This window comes from Podarcis filfolensis (genome assembly GCF_964270895.1).
Source record: "Podarcis filfolensis genome assembly, chromosome: 14".
Lineage (NCBI taxonomy): Eukaryota > Metazoa > Chordata > Lepidosauria > Squamata > Lacertidae > Podarcis > Podarcis filfolensis.
This window is the reverse complement of record NC_139616.1, coordinates 6,264,741-6,287,059: the sequence shown is the minus strand read 5'-3', so window position 1 is coordinate 6,287,059 and position 22,319 is coordinate 6,264,741. Positions and strand designations below refer to the sequence as shown.

Here is a 22,319-nt window from a genome sequence, read left to right as displayed (position 1 = left end):
TAATAAATTGGATATGTGTGTTGATGTTGTTGTTGTTGTTGTTGTTAAAGCCTTGGGAGGGGAAACAGTCTTTCTTTTTTTTAAAAAAAATGTGATCACATATTAAGCTGTGCCACGGGACATTATATTGCTTCTGACCTGAAAATATGAGATCCAACAGAAAATCCGTTGGAGGCCTTGTTGCAGCAGGGACGTCAAGTCAGCAGTTTACTCTTAAATCTCAGCCAAACTGACTTGATGAAAGTTTCGCCCAGGAAATTTTTCAGGTTAGCTTGCTGTGGTTTTTAAAAAATGCTCCTTAACAAGAAACAGGAAGAATTATGGGTTGCCCAGGGGGCGTTCTAAGGCACACACCTCTCTGGCCAAATGTCCAACTTTAATTTAATCTTTTGTGCTTCTGTGAAACTCCCCGTTCCATTGTTGAGCTGCAGTCCGGCTGCAGAGCCTTGCTGGGGTGACTGGGCTGCCCCCAATCCCATCCCCTCCAACACAATAAACTCCAGATAATCATTCAAGAGGAGGCCAGCAGAAAGGGCTGCTCTGACATCTGGGTCGTGGCCTTTGACATGGGATCTGGGACTCGCCAGAGTCTGCTCCAAGCAACAGAGGTCCGGGGGAATTGGGGAAGGGGGGAAGGGTGGGAACAGCCGGCCCAGAGAGAGAGTAACCCGATCCTTAGAAATGCACGTCTGAAGCACAGAAATGTAAATACACCAGAAACCGATTACGAGAATAAGCAAAGGCGTTGTGAGTTCAAGGCATAAATAAAGGAGGAGGCAGCCAGGTTTGCTGCAAGAGCTGAGGAGGCTGTTCAGAGCAAGAGGAGGGGGAGGCAGGGAGAGGGGAGAGGGGCCCTTTCCAAAATTACTTCCTCTCATCACTGATAGGGGGGGGAGCAGCTCATCAATGCATCACTTCTGTGAAGGATCAAAGAAGACTGGCTAGTTAAGTCAAATACGTGCTTGTAAATATTGTAACTGATGCAGAGTTTCAGTGTTGGTTCATTTATTTCATTAATTTATTTCCATTAATTTATTTCCATATACCACCCTTTTCCTCCAAGGAGCTCAAGGTGGCATGCATAGTTCGCCCCCTCCCTATTTCATCCTCACAACAACCCTGTGAGGTAGGTTTAGGCTAGGAAAGTGTTTCTCAAATTTGGGTCCCCAGCTGCTGTTGGGACTACAGCTCCCATCATCCTTAGCTAGCAGGACCAGCGGTCAGGGATGATGGGAGTTGTAGTCCAACAGCAGCTGGGGACCCAAGTTTGAGAGGCACTGGGCTGAGAGAGCGTCGACTGGCTGAGTGAGGATTCAAACCCTGGTCTCCCAGGCTACAATCCACTCTAACCATTAGGTCACACCTAACTAATATTACAAGAGGTCTCTTAAATAAAAAAAAATATAGAGGCATGCTAACACTTCAGGCAACCACAGTGGTTTACACTCCAGCTGAAAGGTGACTGGTGGGGGGGGGGGCCTCCAATCTCTGCTATCTCTTCCACAAACTAAGTAACTGCATAAAACCCCAGGTTGCTAGAAACCAGATGGAAGAGTCCATGTTGGCTGCTGCCTTTTCCTGCTTATCTGTCAAAATCTAAAGACGCCAATTCTCTGGTGACTTGCCTCTGCTCCCTTGAAGGGGCCTCCGGACAAACATCACCTCACTGCCCCCCACCCCAGTGGGCTGGCAGTAAAAACATCACTGCTCTTACTGTCCACATCCCTGGAAAAAGGAGGGGGGGGGGAGAAGAGAGGCCTCCCTGGGGCAGCAAGGCCTGTGTGTGTGTGTGTGTGTGTGTGTGTGTGTGTGTGTGTGGAGAGGGATGAAAACAGATGAATGAAGACCCTGCATGGCAATTCCACTTGAGGTAGAAGTTTATTTTATTTTATTTTATTTTATTTTATTTTAATTTTAGCTGTCCTTCTGAAGTTGCAATCAGCTTTCTTAAAACAGGTGTGGTGGTGAGATCAGGGATGGGAAGTTGGGGGTCAGCAACACAGCTCAAAAGCTAAAATATATAAAGGCATGCATTGGGGGGGTGAGGAGTGGGGTAGAGCCCCAGGAATATCGGCTTTGTCCAAGCATTATGTCAAACCACCACTAGTGGTAACTATGGTTTGGTTGATGTCTGAATTGGTTAACTATGGTTTGCAGCCAGCCAGCCAGCTAAGCAGAATCAGAAGTCATGGTCTGAAGCAGCTTTGCCAGCTGTGTGTGCACTAACTGGCTCACATAAGGTCTGAACTGACAGATTAGAAATATCTGAAAGAATGCCTCCTTCCCTACAGACCCTCTTGGGTGCAGAGATTGCCAAAGTGTGCTCTCTTCTTAGTCCTTCCACCCTCAGAAGCGTAGGTGTAGGCATAAGCATGTGTGTGTGTGGTAGCCCAGGAAAGGGCCTTCTCTGTGGTGGCCCCTAAGCTGTGGAACTCCCTCCCACCACAGAGGTGCACCTGGAACCTTCATTGTACAGCTTCTGGAGAATGCTGAAGACACACCTCTTTACCCTGGCTTTTGACACTTGAGAGGTATATTTTTAGGACCCACCTTACTTTTGTGATTGTGTTTTAATAAACTATTTTTAATGTTGTATTTTAATGTGACCTGCCCTGGGACCATCGATTGATGGGTGAGTAAATATTATTATTATTATTATTATTATTATTATTATTATTATTATTATTATTTTATAGCCATTGCTCCACTTCCAGGGGCTCCTGCACCAAAGGAACATGAGTGCTGCTGAGCTAATGACAAGCAGAGACAGGCAGACAAACTTTGCCTGGGCATCTGGAAGCTCTTGCCATAGTTCTGAGTCCAAATCTAAATGATGGCTTGCCTGAGAAAGGCAATTTGGGTTTGCCTTAAAAAATCTGACTTTGCAGCAGGCTTCTGGCATCTTCTTATTGCCATCCTCTAATCTTGCACTCGCTCTCGCTGCCAGGAGCCCTTCCTCCCTTTTGTTGCTGCCCAAAGGATTGAGCACAGTTCACTGGCTCTGCTTTGTAAGATGAGACGATGGCCCCTAAAACTCACCTCGTAGACAACAATCATTTAAATGGAATTACAGAGAAAAGGAGGCCACCTCAGGAAGGAGGGGGGAGGGGAGGAGCCCCTGGACTCCTGGCCAGTCTCCACAATCAGGGAAAAACACATTTTAGGCCTGTGTTATGTGGGTGACTTTTCCGTCACAAAACCCCATCAACATGTAATAGCTGAAAAAGCTGCCTTGCAGCAGGGGGGCAGGCAAGACATTGAGTCTTGTTTCACCCACCCACCTTTTGCATAAAAAATAAAATAAATAAATGTCTGGAGGTGTGCGTCTATAGCAATATCATGCAGCAGGATACTTCCAACAGGAAGCTGGTACAGTGGTACCTCTGGATGCGAACGGGATCCATTCCGGAGCCCCATTCGCATCCTGAAGCGAACGCAACCCACGTCTGCGAGTGCAAGGGTCGCGATTCGCCGCTTCTGTGCATGCATGTGACGTCATTTTGAGCGTCTGCGCATGCGCGAGCAGCGAAACCCAGAAGTAACACGTTCCGTTACTTCCAGGTCGCCACGGAGCGCAACCCGAAAACACTCAACCCGAAGCTACTTCAACCCGAGGTATGACTGTAAAGGAAATTATCTGCAGAACCCGACTGCACATGATAATCAAACTAGCCACCTGAAAGGAGCACACTGGATCACTTAAGCCATGGGTAGGCAAACTAAGGCCCAGGGGCCGGATTTGGCCCAATTGCCTTCTAAATCCAGCCTGCAGACGGTCCAGGAATCAGCATGTTTTAAATGAGTAGAATCTGTCCCTTTATTTAAAATGCATCTCTGGGTTATTTGTGGGGCATAGGAATTCGTTCATTTTTCCCCAAAAAATAAAGTCCGGCCCCCCACAACGTCTGAGGGACAGTGGACCAGCCCCCTGCTGAAAAAGTTTGCTGACCCCTGTTTACAGCTCAGGAAAGCATCATGTCCTTGCCACCCAAAGCACACCTGCACCATATGAGTTTGCCATGCCCAGAGCACAGCTCTTTGTTCACAGAAAGACCTCAGCAAGTGTGTTGGTGCATTGGAACCCCACGGTGGCCTTGCCTGAAAAGTGGGGACAAAGCAGCTTCTTCCCCCAGATTAGCCAGGCAAATGACCAGGATGATAAAGTATCTGGAAACCAAGCCTGATGAGGAATGGTTGAAGGAGTTGGGTATGTTTAGCCTGGAGAAAAGACTGAGAGGTGATATGATAGCCATCTGAACAGTGGTTACATAGGAGATGGAGCAAGCTTGTTTTCCGCTTGCTCCAGAAGGTAGGACCTGAAGCAATGGGTTCAAATTACAAGAAAGGAGATTCTCAGTAAACAACAGGAAGAACTTTCAGACAGTAAAAGCTGTTTGGCAGTGGAACAGTCTCCCTCGGAAGGTAGTGGACTTTTCTTTGTTGGGAGGTTTTTAAGCAGAGGTTGGGTGGCCACCTGTCATGGATGCTTTAGCTGAGATTCCTGCATTGCAGGGGTTGGACTAGATGACCCTCAGGGTCCCTTCCAACTCTAGAATTCTATGATTCTAAGTGAATTCCAGAGAACAGGAGACCAGCTTTCCAGGACTCCACAGATAAAGAAAGAGCAGAAATAATTCATGGGCTCTTCATTCATCCTCTGACTGAGATAATCCCTCTAAAAAGCTTCTCAACAGCAACCATGAGAAGATGCTACAAAATTTGTTTTAGCATCTGTTTTAGTGGCTGTCACACAGCAACACCTACAGTCAAGCACAGGGCACACAGCGTTATCTTATGAACAATAATACATTTTTACACACTGACTGAGAGAATCCATTCAGGGCCCCCAAAACTTCCCCTAGAGCTATGAAATAAATTTCCTTTCAGAACTAACATTTCTCTGTTGGGCTGTCATGAGCCCTTGATGGCACTTTGACCCCTTGGAGCAGCAAAATGAAAACACCATCTATCATTCCTTGCACTGCAGCAAGGAGCAAGCTTTCATTGCAAAGCCATCTGCAGGCTGAAGACTCTTGCCAAGAAGCCCGGCCCTTCCAGGCGTTCTGGGCTGCAGATCAGGCAGACAGCCTACAAAGGCACTTGCTGTTTCAGTCCTGCTCTGGGGGGACGACATGCTTCACCTATTACCTATAAAGCAATTTGCTGCATTAGAAGGATAAAAAGGATGGATGGGCAAATGGATGTGGCATGTGGATTTGTACAAGCCAGCCCATCCGGATGCTTCAGTGCCCCAGATGCCATTAGTCCATTTTGAACACACAGACAAGAGAAGGAAGACACTCTTCCTGACACCACAGGATTGTAACCCTAGAATTCCCCTTGGGACAATGCACAGCAGATTTTCCACCAAGAAAACCCAGCTAAACAGAAAGTTGCAAACGGTGTCAGACCAATTGGCCCACCTGGCTCAATATTCAGGGGTGGGGCACCTGTGGCCCTTGACATGTAACAGTTCCAAACACCCCTGGCCATTGGCCATGTTGGCTTTCACACCCAGAGCCCAAATAATCTCACAGCTCACCCTCAAAATCTGTCAACAAATAGGACCCCTGGAGTCTTCTGACATCATCCTAGTCTTACTCTGGCCTAGTTTTTATGGGCAGTTGCCAAGGTGGATGGAACGTCCTCATGCAACCCACAGTCTTAGTGCCTTTCAGCTGCACTGCACACACCTAGTTCCAGGCCATAGCAGCGTTTTATTACAGCCATACCTCGTGTTGCATCCGCTTCATGTTGCGTCCTTTCGCATTATGTCCCACAGCAACCTGGAAGTACCAGAACGGGTTACTTCTGGGTTTCGCCGCTCGTGTATGCGCAGAAGCGTCAAATTGCACCGCTCGTCGCGCAGACACAGCGCTTCGAGTTGTGGGCATTTCATGTTGCGGACGGGCCTCTGGTACGGATCCCAGCCGTAACACAAGGTACCACTGTACTCTTAAAGAGTCTCCATTGTCCACACAATATGGTACAGGGGCTGCTTTGCCTGCATGTCAGGGGGGCAGCTGCCCCCCTCAAATCAAGTAAATAAATAAAAATACTGAACTTATCAACTGCATCACAGATAACTTGGTTCTGGACCCCCCCCCACAAAAATACCTGCCCCTCCAAAATAAATCTTGGCTATGCCCATGTTTGCCTGCCCAATCCCCTGCCAAGGACTGGAAAGCAAAGAAGCAACATGCACCAAACTTCAGAGTGTGTCAAAGAAATTGAGCCCCTCACACATACTCTCCTAAGAAGATGCAATGCTGCATCTTTTGCACAGAGCTCCCACAAAAAGACAAGGGTTCTGGTGGCCCAGGCATTATAGGGAGTTGGAAAGGGCATTGCTTTGGTCACGCAAACCCCTCAAAGCAGCTCAGCATTGTTCTCTTGCACAAATACAGTATTGTAAAGCCTGAAGGAAAGAGCTTTTGCACATTCGTGTTCATTGCAAAGAAGGTTGTGCAGGATAATTTCTAAGGATTGTGCCTCGGGGGGACGTTTGCTGCCCCAAGCAATTATTTGTTCCTATAATAGGGCTAAGTCCTTTACACACTGCAAGAGGAGCAGGTCTCTGCCCAGAGGGGCTTACACTCTAAGCTGAAAGGGAGGCAGCTGAGGAGGGAAGAGGGGTGGGTGGGTGAGAGAGGGGGGTATGTGTGTGAGAAAGCACTTCTGTGGTGAATGGATGGTGCAGAGTACTGTGCATGTGTGCGGGGGGTGTATGTGTAAGAGAGAAAATGGATGGCTGGAATGTGTGCGTTGCAAGAGAATCAAATCAAAGGCATGCATGGATTGCAAGAGCATGTGGGTGGGGGTGAGACAGCGCGGAAGATGACTCTGGCTCGACCTACTCTTGGCTTGGCTCCACCGTGGGTCTCAACAGGTTACCCGGATGGAGACTTTAGGGGTGAGGGAGTTAGGAACAGAAGAAGGGGGTAAACAGGGGAAGAATATACATTTATGGCCACGCACACACACATACAGTGGTGCCTTGGGTTACATACGCTTCAGGTTACATACGCTTCAGGTTACAGACTCCGGTAACCCAGAAATAGTACCTCAGGTTAAGAACTTTGCTTCAGGATAAGAACAGAAATCGTGCTCCGGCAGCGCGGCAGCAGCAGGAGGCCCCATTAGCTAAAGTGGTGCTTCAGGTTAAGAACAGTTTCAGGTTAAGAACGGACCTCCAGAACGATTTAAGTACTTAACCCGAGGTACCACTGTACTCAGAGAGGAGGCATGTGTTGGGTTGTGGGGACTAAAAGGTTTGCATCAAAAAATCTGGCTTCTTAGCCTCAGCCTCCCAAATGCGGAATGTTTCATGAGATTATGCATCAGTTCCTGGAGAGCAGCAACATTTGATTGAAAACTGTCATTGGACTTTACTCTTTGAGTATTGTGATTTCTGTTAACTAAACAAAGTTAAAAACAGACACCCACACCCAGGTAGAGCGCGCGCACTCTCTCTCTCTCTCTCTCTCTCTCTCTCTCTTGTTCTTTTCACTCCAAACTCTCTTTCATGTGCTAATGGCGGCCTCTTTTTTCCCTTTTCTTGAAACCCTCTTCCCATTTGACTTGGTCAGATCTTTAGAGACCTCACACATCTAATGGTCCCTCACATTCACCGGGAGGGGGTGGGGGTTGACACACGGTATGATTAATAGACAATGTTGATTTAATTTCCTTGAACAGGACCCGAGTTCCCTCTAAGCCTTCTTCAAAAGCCACTGCTTTTCAAATCAGGACTGAAAAGGATGGGACTTATCTCTGGGCAACATAGTTTAATTCTCTGTTTATTGGGCTTCACAAGCAAAAACACCCAGGAATAAGGCCCTTCATATCTACAACTACAAATGCAAATAAGTCTTTTCAAGGGGAACGGAAAACAACTTTTCTTTTCCTCCTTGCAAGGAGCTGCAAATGATTCCAAAGTACTGAGGGGCAATATATTGTTTGCTACTTAATTCAGTAATAGCCTAGAAGTGTGTCATTTTCATTACAGGGCCATTTGGAAAGCTTGGTGGACGGTTTTTCAGCATCACAGATGCACTTTTAACAAACACATTTGTAATGCTACCCTACACACGCTGAAGCAAGGTCCACTGAATTCAATGGGACTGGCAAAGATGTGGTGGTGTTGCAGACATTTAAAGATCTTTCTCTTTACTAGGCTGCCTCCTGACTGTTGATACGGAGTTCTTTTTGTGTCTGGGCTGCTGTAATTGCTGAAAATAGGTGTTAACTGGATGTTTCAATTGTTCTTATTTATTGCTATTAATTGGGGAGGCAATGTATATTGTAAACTGCTTTGAGCTTTTTAAATGAAAAGTGGTACACAATATTTTAACATGAATTAAATAAAAAATAAAGTTACTCCCTAGCATGGGCTTAACATTTCAGCCTGCCCCATGATTGCATCCATTGCAGATGGAATTAAATATATGCAAATTCCTGCATGGAACAGACCCTGAAGTGATTCTTAGTTTTGCTTGCCGCCACAAAACCAAAGACCCAAGTCAACCCCAACAGTTTGGCCACATATCCCAAGCAAAAGAAAGAAAAACCACAGTCACACTTGGTTGTTCCATTTTGTTTTTAAGACAACCGAAACATGTACTCAAATGCAAAAATGCCTTGCACAAAATCTCAATTATTTGGGCACAGCTACAGGGGGCACTGTATTGACAGGGTCCCAACTTTTTCATCCAGACAGCTCTTTTCATTTGCCCACGTGTAGATCTTTATCTACAAAGGGGGCTCACTCACACATGCCAGTCCTCAAGGATTAAACAAGCATGTGTGGATGAGTCCTTGCTTTGCTAGTTCAAAAGGGCGGCCGCCAAGCCAAGCTGCTGCCTCCTTGCCTGTCAACTGAGGAGCAGACCCACAATCACCAATCTCGCATCTCTACCTCCCCATCGCCCTATTACTAGAGTATTTGCACCCCATTCCATGAAGATGTGAGCAGACCTTGAAAGGCAGAAGGAATGGAGCTTCTATGGTTGGGAATCTTCATCTTCCCAGGGTTTTGGTGAGTTTTTTTCACTTTCATGCATTCTGGAAAAGGCCAATTTTGTCTATGATCACCAGAGTGTGAGGAAAGGCCATTTTCTTGCTGGATGCACTGCAATATTCTACTCTTAATAATTCTTTGTTTTAACTCTATCGGCCTTCAAATTTTATGCAAGGCTTTAATTTAAGTTCAGGGCACCTGCCAGCTTCTGAAAAACACCACCAAGGCTCTCTGTGATTTACTGGTTCAGCTGGTAATCAACTTAGCTGCTCAAATACTGAGTAGGGCATCTGTGCAAGCATCATAGCTATTTGGAGATCTTCTAGGACACTCCCCTTTCTGAGCCTTGTTGCAATGAAGGGGGAGGAATGCATAAGGAGAAGTCATTTGGATGGAGCTGGCCTGTGGGTGCATCCCAGTAGCTTGTGCCCCAGGATAAGTTGCATGTGATGTAACGAAGCAAACACACTGCTTGAGACAACTTTCTTTAAGCAGTCCTGCAGCTAAGGCAGAAAATGCAAGTCCTGAACTAACACCTTGGTCCTTATTCAATGCTTGGCCTGGCTTGTGTGCCAGAACCTTGAGCCAGTTGATCTCATGAGAACCTAAGAGAAGTCCTGCAGCAGCAGGATCAGAACAAAGGGGATCCATCTAGTCCAAGATCCTGTTCTCAGACTCCTACCAAATGCCCATTATGGGAAGCCTGGAAGCAGGATCTGAAATCACCCCACTTGCAAGTCCCAACAACTCTTATTCAGGGGCATGTCATGCTGCCTCCAGCAGTGCAGATGGAACACAGCCATCATGGCTAGTAGCAACTGACAGAATTATCCTGCATGTAGTGTCTACATCTCTCCATTCAGAGTATATTTACCCCTAATCTGCTTCTTTTTATTTAACCAGTTCCTATGACTGCTAAGCTTACTAAAGAGTCTCTGGTGAGAAAGCTTGTTGGAAGCTTTTTGAAAGCTGTACTATTCTATGTTAACTGGATCACCTCTATTGATATACTGTATTTTTCGCTCTATAGGACGCACTTTTCCCCCTCCAAAAATGAAGGGGAAATGTGTGTGCGTCCTATGGAGCGAATGCAGGCTCCTTGGCTTCAGCGATAGCAACGCAAAGCCTCCAAAGCGCAGAGGGACACCTCTCGCTCTCCAGCCTTCAGGGATAGCCGCCTGAAGCCTTTGGAGCGCAGCGGGAACTCATGCTGCGCTCCAAAGGCTTCGGGTTCTTTTTGCTGAAGCCGCGAGAGCAAGACCCTTCAGCGAAGCGGGGGGAGAAATGGAAGGGGCTCCGTTTCTCCTGCTGCTTCGCTGAAGGGGAGCTGAGCAGAGAGGGGGGATTTTTTTTTTGTTCTCCCCCTCTAAAACATGGTGCGTCCTATGGTCGTGTGCATCCTATAGAGCGAAAAATACGGTACTTGCTGAGATCCTCAAGGAACTATTGAAACAGGATTTACCCTTGGAGAAGCCATGCTAACTCTGCTTCAGTAAGGCTTATTCTTTTATATGCTAGGTCATTTTATCTTTAACAATACTTTCCACTAGTTTTCCTGGGACAGAAAAAAACCCTCTTCCCACAGAAGAAGTTTAATATAAGGATGGAATCAGAGAAAGTAAATACCTGCCCAAGTGCAAGCAGTAACCAGAGGATCACAATATTTATTGTTCTGGTCAGTCAAACTCTCCACTAACACATGGTGAACTTCCTCCCAAGAGCAGCAAGATGTCCTTCTCTTCTTCGGCAACACAAACTATTAGCTGCCTCTAGTGCAAAGATTTCCTGTGGTGTTTCTTTAAAAGCAAGACAGACTTTGGCTATGTCTACGTTTACTTTAGCTGCAAAAGCCCAACCTCAGGCCAGCCTGGGGCAGAGAATGTGGAGGTCAACAGAAACTGGGGCGGGTTCTATCAAATGGGGAGTCCCACAGATATCACCTTACCTCTTCCGTATCCTACAAATTCCCTACAGTGGGAATTCATCATGTTCAGTTTTTCACAACTTGGGGGCACTGAGATTAATTCAAGCTGGGATTCTTACAAACAGATTCTTACCAACAGAAAATATAGGCCACTGTACTGGTGGGGTGGGGGGAGAAGAAAGAGGACCCTTTCCATTGAAAGCCATGAATGCAGTGTTCACAACAACTTTTCCATGTGAGGGTGTTGTTTTGTTGGGCCTTTCCATTTGTCAGTGCTGTTATAGGGTTGTGTGGATGCTTCCCAAAGGAAGAGTGAAGCTGCTCTCACTCTGTCACACTGCCCAGGTACTGCTGTTGTCCCCAGCTGCTGATTCATCAGGTTCCCCAAGACATTTTGCAGCTAGACTCCCCTGGAGGATGCTCTATCACTTCAGACGTGATGGTACAAATGGCAAAAGGTTGAGGGTGGCTGCCCTTCTTCCCCCAGAACACAGAGTCACAGCTTAACTCACAGCTCAGGTTAAACAGAGAGAAGCACATTTGGCCCAAGGCCACCCAGATAGCTGCAGGGCTGAAAAGAGGTTTGAACCCGGATTTCCTTCATTCAAACCTGAATCTCAAGCCATCACACACCATGTGATGTATACCTTCAGTATACCTGAAGGAGCATTTTCACCCCCATCGCTCAGCCCAGACACTGATGTCCTCCTCCAAGGGTCTTCTGCTGGTTCCCTCACTGCGAGAAGCAAAGTTACAGGGAACCAGGCAGAGGGTCTTCTCGGTAGTGGCACCCTCCCTTCAGATGTCAAGGAGATAAAGAATTACACAACTTTTAGAAGACATCTGAAGGCTGAAGTATTGGGAGGTTTTTAACACTTGATGTTTTTATTATGTTTTTAGATATGGGGGAACCCAGCCAGATGGGTGGGGTTATAAATAATATTATATTGTATTGTATTATATATTAAGTGTTGTTTTTGTTGTTATGGCTATCAGGGCTACTTTTCACAATAGATAGCAAATGTGCTAGCCAACCACACACCACTGCATTTCCCCCTCTGCAAAGCCTTCTTCAGCATGTGCCTTAAGGAAACTTAAGCTGAGGCATCTGTGGGACTAGAATACCCAGCATCAGCCCAGGGTCACCACTAGAAGCTTTACTCAAGCCAACTGGCATAATTCTTGCAGCACAAAGGAAGCAGCCACCATTAGGTTAAAGCACAAGACACAGAGCCTATCCTGTCCCGAGTACCCAGAGAGTGAATTCCTGGAGTTCTCCAGGAAAACAGTCAAAAGGGTCAGAGGAAGGCAGAGGTGGTTGACCTCTGCACTGCCCAGGCTGCTTCTTTTGAGTAAGGTGATAAGAGAGCCCCAGCTTCCCCTTCCTTCATCGCCTTGTGTGAGCACAGTGGCATTTGCTAGGATATTATCTTAAAGGCAGCATAGTTCTTTTAGAGGGCAGGGAGAAGAGACAGAAACCATCCTAAAGATCTCCAGAAGGTACTCAAGAAACCTTCAGAATCATTTCAAAGCATAATCCACAGGTAGTACAGGTTTTGCCCCTCTCAAACTCTACCTCCAATTGCCCCCTCTTGAAGCTCCAATTCCCTCCTATCTCACCCTCAAATAACCTCCAACCCCGAATGTCCAGCATTCCCCCAACTCTGTCCCTGAGAACGCGAGGCAAACAGTTCCCCTGCTGCCTGCTAAGTCCTCTACCTCCAAAGCATCCACAACCTTCTTCCTCCAAACTGCAGACTAGCCCAGGAAGGTTGCTTGAAAATGTATTAAGAACTTATGAAAATGGGTGCTGTGTGTCATTTCTTGTTTGGTTTGGTTTCCACACTTTGCTGCACACCAAACAAACAAACAAACAAACACCCACAGGAAGCCAAGAAATATCTGGAGAATATTACAGAAACAAAAGCTGGAGGAAGACATGTGCCAAGTGCCACAACAGGGGAGTTTCTCTGCAAAGTGTGGAGCGAGAAGGATTAAAATTAGGGGCAAAAATGCAAGGCATGCTCTACAGAGTCAGCTCCTGCAGGAAAGCCAAGTGGCAACAGGGACGGAATTTTACACTGGAGCAGGAAGCAGGGGTGGATATGTGTGTGCATATCCTGCAGAAAAATAAATGTGTGTGGGGAAAGGGAAAGTTGTGACATAAATGTCACTAAGTGTGCCAATATATTTATTTGGAGAAGAGCAGCCTAGAACACGGCTGCTGTGTTTATTAGTCCCACTGACACAGGGGGTGGGGTGAAAAAGAGAAAGCATGCAAAAAAATTCTGTTAAAAAATAAACAGTGGGCACAAAGGAGAGACTCAAACACCCAGAGACAAGATCTGGTCTGACAGCATGTGGTGGAGGTGAGGGGGAGAAAATGTCACAGAGGGCAGCAACAAAGAACCCAGAGATTCCTAATTCTGCCACACGAATAACTGGGAATGCTGCCAGAGCAGACAGTCTGATAGTAGCATCTTAATTGCAATCCTCGCATTAGTTAATCCAGATTGAAGGCCCCAGTAATTTTGCTGAAGTTGCTCCACATGCATGGAGGCAGATGATGATAATAATAATAATAATAATAATAATAATAATAATAATAATAATAATTTATTTGTACCCCGCCCATCTGGCTGGGTTTCCCCAGCCACTCTGGGCAGCTTCCAACAAAGACCAAAAATACACTAAAATGTCACACATTAAAAACTTCCCTGAACAGGGCTGCCTTCAGATGTCTTCTGAATGTCAGGTAGTTGTTTTTCTCTTTGACATCTGGTGGGAGGACGTTCCACAGGGCAGGCACCACTACCGAGAAGGCCCTCTGCCTGGTTCCCTGTAGCTTTGCTTCTCGCAATGAGGGAACCGCCAGAAGGCCCTCAGCGCTGGACCTCAGCGTCCAGGCAGAATGATGGGGGTGGAGACGCTCCTTCAGATATACTGGGCCGAGGCCGTTGAGGGCTTTAAAGGTCAACACCAACACTTTGAATCGTGCTCGGAAATGTACTGTGAGCCAATGTAGGTCTTTCAAGACCGGTTTTATGTGGTCTCGGCGGCTGCCCCCAGTCACCAGTCCTGCTGCCGCATTCTGGATTAGTTGTAGTTTCCAGGTCACCTTCACCTTCCGGGTATACTTGAGTATACCTGCCTGCCACTTGGGAACATTGCTTCATGAGCCTGAGGACTTTCCACAAAGGTTTCTGTCCTAATAATCCTGCTAGGCCTTTATGTTCCTTTCTGGTGCTTGCTGCTACAGACCAACATGGCTGCCCCTCTGCAAGCTGTTTAGTTTGGGAAGTGCAATCTTAAAATGACATCACTGGTTCTGTTGTGACATCATCTGGATTCCAAGGTGCAGCTACATGACAGCATGAAGCGTAACCCCAAATATTAATTCTTCCTTTAACAGGATGCCATCAAAACAAAAATGGATCTAGCAACTAATGACATATGGTTGTGTAATTTAACAACTACAGTCAGGCTCTGTGGGAAGCTGAGCTGGAGAGAGGGAGCACCTCCGCTGGACAAAGTCTTCCAGCAGTGACACCATTTCTGAAACACGCTAGGCGACCAGCACGCATGCATGTCGGGAGAAACTTCACGGTATCAGAGCAGGCACTTCATAGCCAATGTGACAACACAACTACGCCGGCTCAAGTTGCATTTTGCATTAGAGGGCATTTGCTAAGCGGCCGCAACTGCAGTGACAACATTTATCCTTAAATGATTATCCCAGCCCGTTTTACTATGACGCTTCACCTGTGCCATTTCACTGATCATTGATTCTAAAAAACCCGGTTTATTTTGCAGCCTTCTGTGCAACACCTGAGCCAAATCAGCAAGGCTCTGAAATGCTCTGCAATAAGGAGAGCCAGGTGCGCCAGTCTGTATCCGCATGCTTTCAAGCAGGATACACTGTCCAAAGACAGATCAACGACATCTTAAAAGAAGAGGCATCCCTTCTTTGACTGAGCCACTGCTGATCCTTTTGTGTTCTGGTCTGCGCTCAATGGGTCCAATCCTGCTGCCAGAAGCCCTCTGTCTTGAAAGGACCACATATGGACCCTTACCCACTGAGAAGACTTGGCAGTTGCTCTGTCTAAAAATCTCTCTTTCTTCTGGAGTAATAACACATGAGGAAGGGGGAGATCTAAGTGTCGTAAAGAGGCCAGTTGACCTGGCTGTGGTGATGATTTAATTCTGACAATTCAGTCAATCATCTAGTCTCATCCCAGCCCCAAGGTGAGGAGGAAATCCCTTTCTGGCACCTTAAAAACAGGGAGTTCCCTAGTGCTCTTTTTCTCCTTTCTACTTCAAGTTATCACACTAGACCCAGCTACTTATTTAGATTTCAGTCAAAACAGCTTTAAAGATACAGGAACATAAAAGGCAAAACATCAAGACAGAAGACTTTCTTTTGACTGTCTAGAACTTCCAAGCACTCTTCTTTATTGCATGGCTCCAGGTTTGAGAATGTTGAGAGATAGAGAAAAACTTTTATTTAGATTCTTTCCTAATCATCCTAGGTAGGGGATAAATTTATGTGCTTAGTGATAAGCCACAATGATCCCAAATATGGAATTTGCCCTTTTCACAGCTGCTGCAAAATGGGTCAACATTTTCATTGAGCTATACACTGTGACCCCAAGACCTCTTTGCTGCTCAGTCACTGCCAGTTCAGACCCCATGACCATGCATGTGAAGTTTTACCTCCAACATGCATCAATTCACAATTGCTTGCACTGGATCACATTTGCTATCTTAATGAGTAAGAGAGTCACCCGCCCAGTTCAGAAAGATCCTTTTGGAACGCCTTGCAATCCCCTTTCATTTTTATCACCCTAAACAAGTTGGCATCATCAGCACGATTAGCCAAAATATTGCTAAACCATTAATTAATTAGATAAAAAGCGCCTGTCCCAATACCAATCTTTGGAGAACCCCACATTCTATATCCCTTCATCAGGAGAACTGTCCATTTGTTCCTTCTGCCTGCTTCCTGTTTCTTAGCCAATTCCTGATCCACAAGAGGACTCAGGAATCCCTGGTGTGGTACTTTGTCAAGAGTTTTTGGGAACTCCAAGTATACAGTATCTACCAGATCATGCCTTCATCATCACCACCACTTATTAAATTTTGAACATTGTCTTGATGGAATAACTGCATCATAAGGGAGGATATATAAATCAAGTAATAAATACAAAAAAATCAGGGTAAAAATATTTCCAGCATTTCTCTGTGGGTCTCCTACAATCCTAGGTAAATGTCAACGTTCAGGAACATATTTATTTATATCATTTTTATGCATAAACTATATTCAAAGTGGCTAATAAAACCATTAAAATAACCAGTTGCAGGAGAAAAGCCACAAATACTACCCATAACAGCAGAGGTACTTAGCTGAATCAACCTCAGGACAGGGAATTTTTAAGGAATAGAGCATAGCAACCCTCACAGATCAAAGGCCTTCCAGTACAGGCGACTCTTAATTGTCCCTCTGTATGCAAAAAGAAAACCAGCTTTTACATAACTTCTGAGCTGCCCCATATTTAAGCAATTCATTCCTTCTGAGGGGAGGCAAGTGACTCCACATGCATTTAAAGGGGAATCTCTCCATCATCACACGAGTGGCTCTAACAAAAAGCTTTGCCCTCACTTCCACTGTGAAACGAGCGTGGCTTCTCCTTCAGAAATACAGAAGGCAGAAGCTGTGTGCAAACTCACCCAGGCCACTGATGGTGTGTGTCAAGTCACTGGCCTCTAGCAGGATAGGTCCATTTTCTTGCTGGCCTTCTTCCTTGTAGTACAATTTGTAGCCCTGGATGGCTGCCGTGTCTTCCAAATCTTTTTGCCAGCTGACTGTGATCGTTGTGCAGTTCAGGGGTTCCAGGCGCAGCTCAGGAGATTTTGGTGCTAGGAAAAGAAGGGGAGTTGTTTTTAACATTGGAGGAACAAGCAGAAAACAAGGAAGCTGACTTATCTTGAGTCAGACCATTAACCCACCTGGCTCAGCCTGGAAATGTCTCTCCCAGGCATGCCTGGAAATGCCAGGGGGTGTTCTCCCACACACCATCGCTGAGCCATGGCTCTTCCCTTCCTGTAAAACCCCTGGGAGGTCCAGTGCATCACACCCACGGCTACACAGCCTACAGAGCCGGTGCAAAGTCTGTGCAAAACTAATGCCCCATTTCATAAAATGCAGGTGAAATGAGTTCATGAAGCAGCAAATATAAACTTCAGTTGACCCACAGGGCTGCAAGGACAACACTTCAAAGGAAAGGACACCAGGGGCAATTCAGGTTAGCTTGCTAGAGATGTTCTGCAGTGACTTCAGTTGAAAGGTCCATTATTTGGGCATATATTAAATTGAAAAGATGACACACCTTTGACACTCGTGGCTTTCGGCGTGTGATGAGAAGTCCACAGGGAGGCCTCTCCCCAGCCAATCCGAGTTGCTGCAGAGATACGGACCAAATAGATGCTGTCGGGTTTCAGGCCGCCTAAAAGGTGTTCGTAGGTTGTGCCTGGGAGCTCCAGAACCTGGACGGTGCTCTCGGTGCTGAGTCGAAATGACAAGCGGAACGAGACGACCTGGCCTCGCCGGTACTTGGCTGGAATCGGCAGCCAGGAGATGAGAATATCTGTGGGGCTTTGGCTTGTCAAGCTGATCTCAGGAGCCCTCAGAGGGACTAAGAGGAGGAGAAGCAGAAAGAAGAATAGTTTTCCCTCTGATATAACAGGATTAAGTCTCTTGTTCTCTCTCTCACACACACACACTTTAATTGTTTTTTAATTGTTGATTTTTCTGTTTTTAGCTGTTTAGCACCTTGAGTCCCTGTCAGAGAAAAGGCAGGATATAAGTATTATTTTTTTTAAAAGAACTTACTGTCTTCCAGAGTGTGTTGTGTCACATGGTCAGACATTTGGCTGGCTCCCATCGGCATGTAGGCCACTATGTAAAAGGTGTAGTTGCTGGCAGGTTCCAAGTCGTCAATAATATAATGTGTTGTGTCGTTTCCAATAACAACTTGATATTCTTCATTATTTAAACCTGGAATGCAGAAAGAATTTACAGAAACAAATGCACCTGAAACCTCTCTACAGGATTATATGTTTAAGGCTGCGATCTTATCAACATTTACCTGGTAAATCGCCCTAAGCCAGGCAATAATAAATCAGGGAGATTTCCTTGTATGTAATGTAATGTAAGGATTTAACAACAAGGTGGCATTCTTACTTGGAAGTAAGCCCAACCACTAAAAATGGGGCATTTCTGAGAAAAATATTCGGACTGGGTCAGAATGGGGTTTCTTTTGTAGTCTGAGTGAAAGCAGTTTCATGCTACCAAACTGTGCCTTGCTACAGAACATGGGGCTTTGGGATGTGCTGAACAGAAAGCTCTCTGCGGATGTGCTGATTCAGCTCAAAAACTCCATTCAGAAAACTAAACCACAACAAACTGTGAAGAGAAAGCAGGAAGGCACAAGAGGGGAGCCATCACAGCCTCTGGATCTCCTGCTTTATGGCCCCCCTCTCATTTTTGGACCCTGGGGGTGGTGAGTGCTCTGCTGTAGCTGCTTAAAAACACCAACCAAATCAAAATGAAGATGCTCTGGACCCCTGGCTCCCCATTTTAACTCAAATGACCCTGTTAATAGATTTGTTCTGTTTGGTGCACACAGGACTGTGTACCTGTTTTAGTTTGGGGACAGAGCAACAAGGATTAGTTTAAAACATGCTTTTCCTCCTTAATGAGTGCAGCAATTTGCATCCAAACGTGCCCCATAAATGCATGGTGGGGGCTTTGGTGGGGGCTTTGTCCTGCTTCATTCCTATAGAGCAAAGCTCTAAAGCAGAAAGCAGCTGGTGGCGGCAGCCAGAGGCCCTTCCTTAATGCACAATTCATGCCAAATTGCTTGTCAACTTTGTGAAAAAAACAAAAACCCACAAACTTCGCTTCTTGAAGCAGTTTAAGCCTCCCCTCCTAAGAAGAGAACCTCTCTACAAACTGAACAACAAAAATTCCACCAGTCGGTTTTCCCACAGTTTTGAGTTAACTTGATAGCATTTTAATTAGGCAAGATTATGAGCATCTCACAACACCCTAATTAATGGCTGGTTAATTAGGAACTGCATGGCACGATTTCTGACCTGCTACACAGGATCCCTGAACCCAAACTGAAAGGGCTCCTTCTTTGTCTTGAATAGCTGGGAAGACTCCATGGGGAGGAAAGGAGGCCCCCGCCTAGAAGAGGCAGCAGAGAAGACAAGGCAGGCTCCCCCTCCCTCCCACCCAATCAGCCATTCCTTTGTTCCTTTTCTTAATCGCTAACAAGGAATTAACACGCTCCCTCATCAAGTCCCCATTCTCCCTAGTACCACAAACATCTCCCCTGCCCCAATTTGAAATACGTTTTTCTTTTCTTTAAGTAGCTCTCAGCAGACACCTGTTTGTTTACTCTCTCTGCTACCTCTGCCCCTAGCCCAATTTGTAGTCAATGCTAACTTTTATTATTCGGCCTGTGAGGCAGGTGGAGGAAAATATGACCAGATTTTTGGAGCATATTTTAGAAATCCTGCATTTCTTTACAGTGAATGGAGCAATACCGGGCTTGTGTGAAAAGTCCAGCGCTTTGTCAAGTGGAAGAAACTTCTTGGCTTTCCCTCCATGGGCAGTGCAGTTACAAACAAGGACGTCAGAAGAGCTAAGCTGATGTTGGATCAGACTCCAGCAACTGGGACTCAGAGGCATGTTGCATCTGATCCCAGAGGTGGCATGTAGACCTACCCACCTCATTTTTTTGCATGGGGGAAGATTGTGCCGGAGCATCAAGGTACATATTTTTTCAGCCATTCCCTTGCCTGGTACCTTTATATGGAAGAGTTGTTGCCTGAGAATTTCCCCTTGCTCCTGCTCACTGATTTATTTTGGGTGGGTCGGTGGGCTGGGACTGGCCTGTCTTTAGGGAGGGTGATAGTTGTATTTGGCTTTTAGGTGGCTGTTGTTTTAAGATGGCAGGAGTTTGCTGTCTTACATTTTTGCATGCTGAATTTCATTGCTTGAATTTTGTCTTTGTGTTAACCATTGTGGGCTGCAGAGTTTTTTTCAGTGGAAAAGGCAGCATAGGAGTAAATGCTAGCTAACTACTTCAAACAAGAGCCTATGAGACCAGATACACCTCCGGCAATTCAAGAGTTCCCACAAAGTTCCCAGAGTGCTTCAGGACAGGCTAAGGATGCTGCTGCTACAGCAGCTGAACCAGGGACTATCCACTTTGTGCGGCAGACAAGGCCAATTAAACAGGGGGAATGAACAGCCAAGCCTTGCTTTTAACCAGCCCATCGGTTGTCAAACAGTTAACGTATTGTACCCATATAATTTCCAAAAACCTTCAGTATTTATTCTGGTGAGACAGAAGCTGGTCTATAAAATGTGTTTTGTAAATGTAAGAAGGTAAATTTATTTCTTACACAGACCAACCTGGTGGTCATTCTTTTGCATACCTCAACGACCCTCCATAACGAGGTGTGGAAATATTGGGTATGTTGAATAGTTAAAAAGATCAGAGAGGCTGAGAGAGAGCAGCAGGTCCTTCTGAGTGATCACTATGCCAGACCCACGGCTCAAGGTAACTGCTACACAACAGGGAGGCATGAGAGATTCAAGGGTAGAAGGAGAACCCTTTACACTTCCACCTGCAAGACCAGGCTCCTATGGGGGGATGGGCCTTCTCAAGTGACCCCAGGCAATTTAAAAGGTTGAAACTGGCACATAAACCATGTCTGGAAGCCAACAGATGCTACTCCAGATCTCGTAAGACTGGAGTTCTTCAACAGTCATGGCCATCTATTCCCTGCTAAAAAGTGGAGTTCTGCCTCCGTAGCAGAAGCCTCTAAATACTCTTAAATGGCAGCCCTACATAGAGCATGTTGAAGTAGTCAAGCTTGGAGGGTATAGCAGGAAGGGTAACAACTACCATATCCTTCCTCCATTGGTCAATCTGAATGCAAGCACTGAGTCTGGGGAAGATATTGAAGTGCCATTATAGACATAAAAAGGTAAAGGTAAAGGTACCCCTGCCCGTACGGGTCAGTCTTGCCAGACTCTAGGGTTGTGCGCTCATCTCACTCTATAGGCCAGGAGCCAGCGCTGTCCGCAGACACTTCCGGGTCACGTGGCCAGCGTGACAAGCTGATCTGGCGAGCCAGCGCAGCACACGGAACGCCGTTTACCTTCCCGCTGGTAAGCGGTCCCTATTTATCTACTTGCACCCGAAGGTGCTTTCGAACTGCTAGGTTGGCAGGCGCTGGGACCGAACAACGGGAGCGCACCCCGCCACGGGGATTCGAACTGCCAACCTTTCGATTGGCAAGTCCTAGGCGCTGAGGCTTTAACCCACAGTCTGGGGCCCAACAACCCACACAGGATATAAACTTGATTCATCAGTGGAAGAGTAATGACACATCAATTAAAGCTGGCTTTCAAAAGATACTGGAAGTATAAAATGCCACATGCTATTTGATCTCCTTAAAATAGGCCCAGCAACTTCTCCATACATTCATTTCAAGGGAACCACAAGCCAGATATTGTATTACTAGTACCTAAAACCCCACAGATTAGGCAGCACATTACAATTCTTCATATGATTTATCCCAGTGGTGTCAGGTTAATATTTAGAGAGCAAAAGGTAAATAAAAGGAAATGCTGCAGAAGTCTATGGAGGAACTTGCATGAGCCAGAGGAGAAATATTCCAAGAGGGCTCTCTGCACCTTTCCAGTCAGGGAGGATGCTGGTCCTCAAGACTGCAGCAGATTCATTCGCCCTTGCCCTCAAAAAGGCCCAGAACCATCCATTCTATAGGGAAGCCTCTTGTGCCCGAAATATGGAGGAGCCAAGCAGCAGCTCAGGGTGCTCATCAGACAGATACCATACTTACCTTCTGCCTTCATGTAGTGCACTGAGTAAGCGATGACTTTGTCTGAATTGTATAGTGGCCTCTCCCAGGCCAGAAGGATGGCTGAACTTGACATAGTTTCTGCGTGGACATTGCAAGGGGCACTGGGCCGGTCTTCGGACAGAACTACCGTCAATCGTGCCCTGGACAGGATGGAGCCCTGGCTGTTCTCGGCCATGCACTGGTAGATGGCATCATCTTCAGGGATGATCTGGTTGATCACCAGTTTGCTAGACAGACAGACAGACAACAAGAGGCCAGGGAAAAATCAAAAAGAAGCAAGAGCAGACTGTCCACCAACTCAGCTTCATATATTTGCACCATTGGTTTTATATGTACAGATTTATTTTTATTTATTTTTTTAAAGTGATTGGATGTACCATGTACAAAACAAGCAAACATTAAAACCAGTGGTTG

At 46.1% G+C, this 22,319-nt stretch overlaps 1 protein-coding gene across 2 annotated transcripts in view; it reads right to left on the bottom strand.

Annotated features, from left to right (window-relative positions):
* PRTG (protogenin) overlaps positions 1-22,319 on the bottom strand; it is a 78,519-nt gene that overhangs the window by 17,194 nt on the left and 39,006 nt on the right. For both annotated transcript variants that reach the window (XM_083586281.1, XM_083586282.1), the window contains exons 8-11: positions 21,885-22,132; positions 17,833-17,997; positions 17,330-17,635; positions 16,671-16,859 (exon numbers count right to left, since the gene is read on the bottom strand). In XM_083586281.1, coding sequence (XP_083442407.1) covers positions 16,671-16,859; positions 17,330-17,635; positions 17,833-17,997; positions 21,885-22,132 — 908 coding nt within the window. The remainder of the gene's footprint in view (positions 1-16,670; positions 16,860-17,329; positions 17,636-17,832; positions 17,998-21,884; positions 22,133-22,319) is intronic.